Here is a 10000-nt window from a genome sequence, read left to right as displayed (position 1 = left end):
TCAACCGAAACTCACCCATGCTACACACTGAAGAGCACACTGTAGGGTAATGTAACCACACGTTGATTTCTATTTACTTTTATTTTTAATACATTCATTTTCAATAACACTGTCAAAATAAAACCACCCCTATGCTATGCTAAGCTATAAACGGCAACATCTGTGTTATACACGTGTCAATGACAGTGCACAGTGACGATAACCATCAATGTGCACGCCCGCCTGCTTGCTGCATTGGCTACTCATTTCGCTGTTGAAAGAAACTCTTTGAGTTGGAAACATGGAACAAGTGGAATCAAATCTACACCAGGCACTCAAGAAGAGTCTGAATACAATGACGTGGTGAGATTAGAACCACACCAATGTGTATAAGTCCATATTTAAATCTCAGTATACTGTATGTCTGCTTTCCTCAGGGTACAGCGGCAGGTATGCTATATAAACAGAGTGAGGCGGTCTGTCTTGTGAAGTGCATACTTATGGTTGGGGAGATAAAGTGGCAATGGGGTCAAATACTGTATGTTCCCAATACCTATCATCAGCACCGCTCTCTCGTTCTCTCTCTCTCACGCACGCACGCACGCACGCACGCATGCACGCACGCACGCACGCACGAACGCACGCACGCTCCCTCTCTCTCTTTCCTACTCTCTCTCACGCACGCAGTCTCCCTCTCTCTCTCTCTTTCTCTCCCTCTCTGCACAAGTTTCTCTTAATTCTGTCCAATACCACTGCGTCATTCAGACAGCCGCACCCCCACCATCAGACTAATGGTACTTTCCATTGTTGGTCATCTGGACAGCTGCCCATCAGATTAAACTCTTCCACACCTTTCTGCTCGGTGGGAAAGACCAACATAGGTGTGTGTAGGGGCAATAATAAGACATTGCAATGTTAAAGCGAGCAGCTTTTTTCCATTTTGAGATAATATGGCACATCAGTCAAATTCACCTGCTGACATTACTGCGTTGTCTGCGTATTTATTGATGGGAGAGTCGCTGCTCCTACCCACCTTAAAATACACATCAGATGAATACAGCTGGCTCCACCTCCAGCGCCCACGTCGTTGGATTATTCTGTTGACAAAGTGACTGATACTACTCTGAACCCAAATACGACCTACAGCCTGCAGAGGCTCAATGTCTGGAGGAATCTTTGTAGGTACATTAAATCCTATCAGTTGTTTGTGTTTCAGTGTGTGTGTGTTTCTGTGTGTGTGTGTGTGTGTGTGTGTGAATGCCTGCGTGCGTGCGCGCGTGTGTCTGTGTGTGCGCGTGTGTGTGTGCCTGCGTGTGTGTATGTGTGTCTGTGTTCTAAAATACTTGGATCTCTTACTTTTTTCTTGTGACTTGGATCTAAATAAAGGTAATCAAGTGTGTGTGTGTGTGTGTGTGTGTGTGTGTGTGTGTGTGTGTGTGTGTGTGTGTGTGTGTGTGTGTGTGTGTGTGTGTGTGTGTGTGCGTGCACGTGTGTGTGTGTGTTTCTGTCTGCGTGCGTGTACGTGTGTGTATATGTGTGTGTGTGTTTGTGTATGTGTGCGCGCATGCGTTTGTGTGTGCAAGAGCGTGTGCATGTGTGAGAGAGAGCCTCCTACCTGTGTGAGCCGGCTGTATCCAGTCCCATTGCTGTTGTTGTCCAGCCATATCATCTTATGATCTCTCTCTCTCTCTCTCTCTCTCTCTCTCTCTCTCTCGCTCTCTCTCTTTCTCTCATCCATCTATTTTTACATTCACTCTCCCATTCCCTCCTCTGCCTCTCTCCCCCTCGGAATCCTTCATCTAGTCAGTTTTCCTTTCGTCCCCGTCTTTCATTTCACATAAAATCTGAACCACACAACCCACCTTTCTCTCCCTCGCTCTCTCTCTTTCTCTCTATCTGTATATCTCTGTCCTCTCTTTCAGCGGCACACTCCCTTCTCCTCTTCCGCACTCCTTGTAAAGTATTCGTGTCTTGAGTTTTGCTTCTTAACCGCTCCTGTCTTGCATTCTTTCTCTGGCTCTCTATCGCTCTCCCTCGCCTTCTCCTGCTCTCCTCTGTCTATCCCTCTATCGCTCTGTCTGTACATTGTCAGGTACAGTACAACAGGTGCACAGTACGAACTCTTTGACTCCTCTAAATTTCTACTTCATTCGTCTATGCCATTCATTTACCTAATCTTGTTTAATTCAATACGCAAGCACTATGAAGCAAAGAGGGGTGCACCCTGTCGCTTGTAGGTAATATATTTATTTAATCGCTCTGATGAAAGGTCTTTTTGTCCATATGTCTCACCCTCGCAAACACACCTAAACCGCCTCTCCTTCTTTGAATTTTTCAGTTACTACCCCCACCCCACCCCAAAACACACACACATACACTCTTTCTCCCACCCACCTCTGCTTTGTCTGGTTACAGGATACAGCACCCCCCCACCCCCCCCCCCACCACCAACACATCTACCCACCACCCACCAAGGTCCGTGAACACCCCCATTTGGCCCAGCAATGAAACAAGCCAGCGGTGTTGTGGCACGGGGGGCTGGAACTTACCATTCACTTGCTGGGGGGAGTACGGCTCGGAGCTGGAGTCCGGAGGCGACTCAGGGAGTGTCCTGCAAGAGAAACAAGAGAGTCATGTGACCAACCCCCCATACAGTCAGACACTCAACAATCGCCTCACACACATTTCAACGGCCTTCCACTTAATCTCGCATACGCTGTTTGCGTGCACAGACTAAGCGGACAGTTGCTGTGTCCACTCTGTTCTTCTGCACTGCCGCCATTTTGTCCGCCATGTTAAGTAGACAATCCTCGACTCCAATCTGTCTTGCTCATATGCTGTCAAAAATGACATATTTCAGGCATGCTAGCCTGGAGGTGGCTAACGCGGCCGAGCCGAGCGCTAATACCTAGATGACTTCACCTGCTGAAGCGCCATCTGCTTCCCATTACCTCTTGTGGTCTCCAGATCACCTCCAGGACATATCTGTTTATGATGGATTAACCTGTCGTATTCTCCTCCAATCCATCATTCCTCCTGCCCTCCTTTCTCTACCCTTCTCTCTCTCTCTCTCTCCCCCTCTCTCTCTCTCTCCTCTCTCTCTCATTCTCTCTCTCTCTCTCTCTCCTCCCTTGTTTCTCTTCTCCAACTCCAAGCTCTCCACACCTCCTTGGCACTATATTTGTGTTGGAGAAGTTTAATCAGTATGTTGCACAAGAAATTCCATTACAAATTTGTGTGCATATGCATGTCTCTCACTCTGTGTGTGTGGGTGCGTGCGTGTGTGTGTGTGTGTGTGTGTGTGTGTGTGTGTGTGTGTGTGTGTGTGTGTGTGTGTGTGTGTGTGTGTGTGTGTGTGTGTCTGCGTGCGTGCGCACTTGTGGGTGCGTGCGTGCGTGTGTGTGTGTTTGCCTGCCTCTCAGTATAAGAAAGGGCAGTGACTGTACAAAAACTGATGTAGGACACAGAGAGAGAGAAAAAAACATCTTTATCGTCTAGGCGTGACTGGACACTTGTGTGAAGGAACACATGCTGTCTGACTGATGTGTAAGCTCAACCTGCCCATTAGGATACGTTTTGGTGTACAAGAAACAAAACTAGAAACAAAACAAATATCTAACTCCTACAGACCAAGTAGCGATGTTTCAGAGAGAGAAACAAAAGGTTAAAGAAAGACGTTATTTCTTTTGATAGTCTCATAGGCCTCAATGTTAACTGCTAGCTTGGAGGTAAAATTTGCACTGCTGTACTCAGAGAACGGCAGGAAGTAGAGGAGAAAGGTAAAACTCAATAATTTCACTCAAGGGGAGGTGTAAAACAAGCTTATTTCCATAAATGGGACAGTACCACTTTAAGTTCCTGACAGAAGTGAATAGCTAAGTTGGGTGGTGCACAGTGGTGTATAGCAGTGGAATGAAGGCAACATCGACTCCGTGTAAGGAGCTACTGGTGCAGATAATGGCGTTTCCTAAAACGGCAAATAGTTCTTCAGGTAAACTGGAGACGTTAAAATGGTTTATGCTTTACCAGCCAGGATTAGTGATAGCAAATCATTCTTTTCTCGTTTCTCCTATCTCTTGTACTCTTTCTCTCTTTCTCTTTTCTGTTCTCCCTCCTGCTTCTTATCTTTCTTTCCCGCTCTATTCCGCCTTCTTTGCCTCTTGTCATCACTCCATTCTTATCTCGGCCCTTTCATCCTGCGCTTTCTCTCACTCTCGCTATGATCCTGTTCTCTATAAAACTTCTCATCTGTTTGACCTCCCCGTAATGCCTTCCTCCCCAGGTTCCGCCAGTGTGAGCATGGACATGTGGTAGTTGGGTATCTTTTTGTGTGAATGCAAAACCAGTACTGTTGTGCTAGCTGCTAGCGTATGCTCTATCTATCTGTCAGTCTTACCCAGGGGCGTAGAGTGCTCTGTGTTCCGGTTTGAGCTGGTTCTGGTTCTGACTCTGGTTCTGTTGCTGCTGCTGGTTCTGCTGACCCAGGTAGGGGTAGTTGTGCCTGAGCAGGCCGAGAGGGGGAGGGGGAGGGTAGGGTGTTTGGCAGGGAGGCGCGGGTGGGGGCAAGCCTTGCTGGGATGCCTGGCCCTGGCGGAGGGGAATGGGGGGGCTCACCCCACACAGCGCTCCCCCAGCAGAGGAACCCCCGGGCTGGGGGGAGGGGTACACTTGACCTGGGGTGCTGTGGACCTCCGAGAAACAGCTATTGGAACAGAATTGCAAAAAGTCGATCAAAGAAACTGCTACAATCATTAAGTGAGAGATGTTTCTAGTACAGGTACATCAAAAAAATAGCAAATCAATTGTTCTTGAAATAATCATTTTGTTGAACATGTTTGGCATTATGTATACCCTTATTGACATGATTATGTATTTTCTTTACTGTTGCCCATTATTTAATTACCTGTATTATTAACGTGGGCTATATAGTTTGCAGTAAGTGGTACTATAATATTTGCAAACTCTTTAGTCGAAATGAATCAAGTCGAAGGAAGGTGGCAGTGAAATTTGTTTGCTGATGATGTGCAACTAGCGTGTGGCTAGCAAATCGTCTCTGCGGTTACTGTGGAGAATAATAGCACTCACATGTCAGTGCTATCGTCCTCTTTGCTGATGTACTCCTCCAGGATACTGGTGTCGATGTTGGCCGGCTCCAGAGAGCTGTTAATATCATGACCTGAGGACAACAGAACATGGAAGTTCACTACTTAAGCATTGTGAAACATAACAAGCCAGTTAAACATTAAAAAAAGTAAGTTGCCCTGCTGCCTTAAGTTTGTAAGTTAACTCAACTCAAGACTTAACTCAACTTGAGGCTTTCTCAAGTTGAGTTGACTTACAAACTTAAGGCAGCAGGGCAACCTACATTTTTATGTTTAACTGGCTGCAAAGTTTTACAGTGTGGAGAACCGTCACTATTACTACAACATCAAAACTTTGACAGTAACATCATACGGTAACTTTTGTTCACTGTTACAGTAACTTCGTGACCCATAAAGAACCGTTACGTCAGGCCTACACTGGATGCGTTAAGTCAAAGATCTATCTGCCGTTACAGTTAGCTTCTATTATACTCAATGGAACTATCTATAACAGACAGGGTAGCGCAGCAAACATTCTTAAAAAAACTCATTCTTTTCAACGTTCAATACAACATAAACATAACGTAACACCTTTGTGCAACTGTAATATCACAAGCTGTGAGAACCATCACTGTAACTATAACATACCACGCTGGGGAGAGCCATCGGTTTTATTTTGAATCATAACCTGTGGAAAACCACCAACATCTTTTTTACATTGACACAAGAAAGACAATCACTGACTGTAATAGAGGAGGAAAGAGAAAATATTAAAGATCAACATTCATGACATACAAAAATACATGTCACTGACAGCTGTACCAATCACCATTACACATTAAGCCTTTACTATAATCATTCAGCCTTTATTTTTTATTGATCATGTATGGTAGACCTAGCCTGATTTTACCAGACCACATTAATTACTTCACAATTCATTTTTGGTCTGGATCATCGATGCCCTGGAGCGCTTGGGTGGGAGGAGCGAGCTCAGCTCTGGTTTGAAATGACAAGTGACCAATCGCTGAAAGTTGACGTTCATGACTTATGTTAAAATGCGCCCTAGTGCGTTCGCTTATTGACCGGCCGTCTGGAGGACGACTAAACCTTCCCCAGAGAAGCGTAATCAGACCATTCGTGAATTACGAAGTAACCCAAAATGAATGGTCTGGCCTGTCAGTTTATGGTAGACCCGCACAGATTGTTAAAAAAACATACAGTACACTCATACTCATTCAGACCACCCACACAGAGATCAGTGGGATGCCATTAGCCTGGTCACTGGAGAGCACTGGGGAGTTAGGGGTCTTTCTTAAACACAGTATTTTGCATTAATTCAACTTGCAGAAACTTGAATTTATCACCCATAGCGCTGGTCTTAAGGGGGATTCATACTTGTCGTGACTGGCGCTACCCTCCTTCATACTTCACTCGCGACGATGGCGCGCGCCGTCACGTGACCCAAAATGACGTCACACGCCGTGGCGCGAGCTGGCGTGGCGCGACGTCGTGCACCTTACATTTTTTGTAACTTGTCGTGCGCCACCAGCGACCATGCAGGTAGGCAGACAAAGCAGGAGTTGCGAAGAGAGGCTACAACTACTGTAGGCTACTACAGAATGGATCCTGCATCATTTTGAGGATAATAAAATGTCCTAGAGAGTTATTTTATCTTCTCTCTTAAATGTTGTTCAGTGAAACAATTGTTTACTTTGTTCAGAAGCACGTTGTGTTCGGCGATCTATTTATTAATTCTGCCGCCAGAACAATGCTCTCACATGGTCTTGGAATGATCTGGCAATGTAGGCTACAACAAAAAATATATGTTTCAATGTGGTAAGTCACAAGTCAGACGTTCAGTAGCCCTACAGCAGCCGTGTTTGACTTTCTATTTTATACATCCGTAGAACTCACGCTGCGAGTTGCGAAAGATACTGCCATTTCTCTCATGAACAGCAGAGGGCACTTCCGACAATGCGAGCGAAAGCCGCTTTTGAAGTAAGAATAGTCTGGCGCAAGTGATGACATCATTAATGGTTCTCGCGCCAAACGCGCCAAAGTGCGCACGTGAAGTATGCAGAGTCCTTTACTCTCTATTGAATGAACAGATGTTTTTTTTTTCAGGCAACGCATCAGGGAACCAATCTAGATGCTACACCTTTTTAATTATCTAACCAATATATAACTCAGTTACTACAAAATCAACAACCTTACCAATAATGCCAAAATACCACTTGTCTTCATACACCTGGCACGAGAGGAAAGACTCAGCTAAAAAAAGGCTAAAAAGAAGGTGCTCTGCGACTTGGTCTTTTTGGATGCCAATCACAGGTGCTCTTAGTGTGTGTGTGTGTGTGTGTGTGTGTGTGTGTGTGTGTGTGTGTGTGTGTGTGTGTGTGTGTGTCTGTGAGAGAGAGAGAGAGAGAGAGAGAGAGAGAGAGAGAGAGAGAGAGAGAGAGAGAGAGAGAGAGAGTAGGACAACTAGATGGCTGTTAACTGTGCCGCTGAGTGTGAGTGTGTGTGTGTGTGTGTGTGTGTGTGTGTGTGTGTGTGTGTGTGTGTGTGTGTGTGTGTGTCTGTGTGTGTGTGTGCGTGTGCGTGCATGTATATGTGTGACTACTTGTGTGTGTGTGTGTGTGTGTGTGTGTGTGTGTGTGTGTGTGTGTGTGTGTGTGTGTGTGTGTGTGTGTGTGTGTGTGTGTGTGTGTGTGTGTGTGTGTGAAAAAGAGGTGAAAAAGAGGTGCCAGACTGATGATCCTCAAGGTCATAACCTTGACGACCTCTCTTAGAGATTCCTTTAAGCTGACCTCACAGCAACAGCGTCATTAGCTGCTGCCATGTGTCAAGTAACCATGGCAACCTGATGCAAACATCATACAAGGTGGGATAGAGAGATCTGCTATGAGTCAAAGAAGAGGAATAAGATGGAATTAGAGGGAATAAGATAAAAATTAGTCGCTGAGGGAATATTTTTAGTAGAGCCTTTTTATTTTTAGTAGAGAGACGGTTCTGATTTACACAGGTGCAGATGCAGTACGCAATTGCATTAAACCCCCATTCTCACACGATTGAAAGCACACGCACACACGTCACACACGTCACACACACCAACCTCCTCCAACCAGCTCCCCAAATCTCCAACACATGACCCCAACATAATCCCCGCAAACAGCCAAATTACAATCAAACACCCCCCCCCCTCACACACACACACGCGCATGCACACACGCGCATGCACACACGCGCACACACATCAGTGTTTCTCAACACACACATTTAAAAAAGAAACATTCGCCCAGCTATTTTTGAAAAAAAAACTTTTTTAACTGTCCAAATATTGCCATATATTAAATCACTATCATTGCATCTAAACATGAAAAGGAGAGAGAGAGAGAGAGAGAGAGAGAGAGAGAGAGAGAGAGAGAGAGAGAGAGAGAGAGAGAGAGAGAGAGAGAGAAAGACAGAGAGAGAGAGATGGAGGTAATGAGGGGTCGAGGAGAGGTCTGAAGAAGGGTGGGTGGCGGGGCGCTTGGCCGCTGGTCTCCCCCAAACTCTCCCACTCTGGCAGATTAAGCTTCTGCCCAGACTGGTATGCCAAATATTTCTGTGTTAGTGTTCGGGGGGAGACAGTATAGTCTCTCTCCATCTCACTTTCTCTCTCGTTCCACTACCATCCTTTCTGTGTGCATATGTACTGTATGTTTTAATATGTACATGCAAATCTGTTTGAGACTAGATTTACACCACATTTCCTCTATCGCTGTCTATGTCCATGCCTCACTCTCTTTCTCTGTCTCTCACTCTCTCTTTCTCTCTCTCACACACACTCAATCTCTAACCCCCCTCAATTTTGACACAGATTTCGTGTCCCAAAGGTCCATGTCCATTCCATGGAATCCTGTGAGATCAGGTTGCTCACCATCTATGCCACCTTCCCTTCTGTCTGAGCCCGTATCTCTCCATCCCTACCCTATTTCCCAATTACCATCTCTACTCTGAAGATCTCTCCTTTCTCCATCTTTAGATTCTCATTCTCTCTCTCTCTCTCTCTCTCTCTCTCTCTCTCTCTCTCTCTCTCTCTCTCTCTCTCTCTCTCTCTCTCTCTCTCTCTCTCTCTCTCTCTCTCTCTCTCGCTTCTCTCTTCTCTCACACATAAACAGACACAGACACACAGGCACAGGCACGCACACGCGCACACACACACACACACACACACACACACACACACACACACACACACACACACACACACACACACACACACACACACACACACACACACACACACCAATTTAACCAATACTTTGGTTTTGTTTCTTTGTTCTTTGTTTCTTACCTCTTGCTCTCTCTCTCTCCCCTTGCACGCTCCTCTTTCTTTCCCCATCTACTGTACCCCCCTTCTCTCTTTCTCTCTATCTCTGCCCTTTCACCCTACTGCCCTCCCTTTCCACTTCTCCACCTCAGAAGAGAGAAGAAGGAGTCGCATACAGGAGCTGAATGAAATTCAGAGAAACTGTATTAAGAAGCTGAAATTAAAGAAAAGGCAAAGTGGGTAACAAACGTTTTTGACAGTAGCCCATTATCAGTGTTCCCAATATGAAAAAAATCCACATTTTGGCTTTTCTTCATTTTCAGCTTTTTTATACAGTTTCTTTGAATTGCATTCAGCTCCTGTGTCCGACTCCTTCTTCTCCCTCCTGAATCACTGATTGGAATAACACACCTAGGGATGCACGATGTGAAAAATGTCGGCCGATACCGATATCCGATATTGATATTGCGGTTTTGGCCGATAACCGATATTAACCGATACCAATGTTTTTTTGTTTTTTTTAAAGAGATAACATTTAAACTGAATTCTTGAATGCCCTCTTATTTCCAAAAACACTCCCTGTGATAACATTAGATAAAAAATAGAGACAAACTAGAAGACAAACAAG

At 45.3% G+C, this 10000-nt stretch overlaps 1 protein-coding gene across 1 annotated transcript in view; it reads right to left on the bottom strand.

The window, feature by feature from the left end:
* Positions 1–10000, bottom strand: part of myrf (myelin regulatory factor) — a 62650-nt gene that overhangs the window by 26087 nt on the left and 26563 nt on the right. Inside the window, exons 2-4 of the mRNA XM_063197253.1 lie at positions 5065–5155; positions 4376–4681; positions 2529–2590 (exon numbers count right to left, since the gene is read on the bottom strand). Coding sequence (XP_063053323.1) covers positions 2529–2590; positions 4376–4681; positions 5065–5155 — 459 coding nt within the window. The remainder of the gene's footprint in view (positions 1–2528; positions 2591–4375; positions 4682–5064; positions 5156–10000) is intronic.

This window comes from Engraulis encrasicolus, chromosome 4, assembly GCF_034702125.1.
Source record: "Engraulis encrasicolus isolate BLACKSEA-1 chromosome 4, IST_EnEncr_1.0, whole genome shotgun sequence".
Classification (NCBI taxonomy): domain Eukaryota; kingdom Metazoa; phylum Chordata; class Actinopteri; order Clupeiformes; family Engraulidae; genus Engraulis; species Engraulis encrasicolus.
The sequence above is the reverse complement of the archived record's forward strand: the minus strand, read 5'-3'. Positions and strand labels throughout refer to the sequence as shown.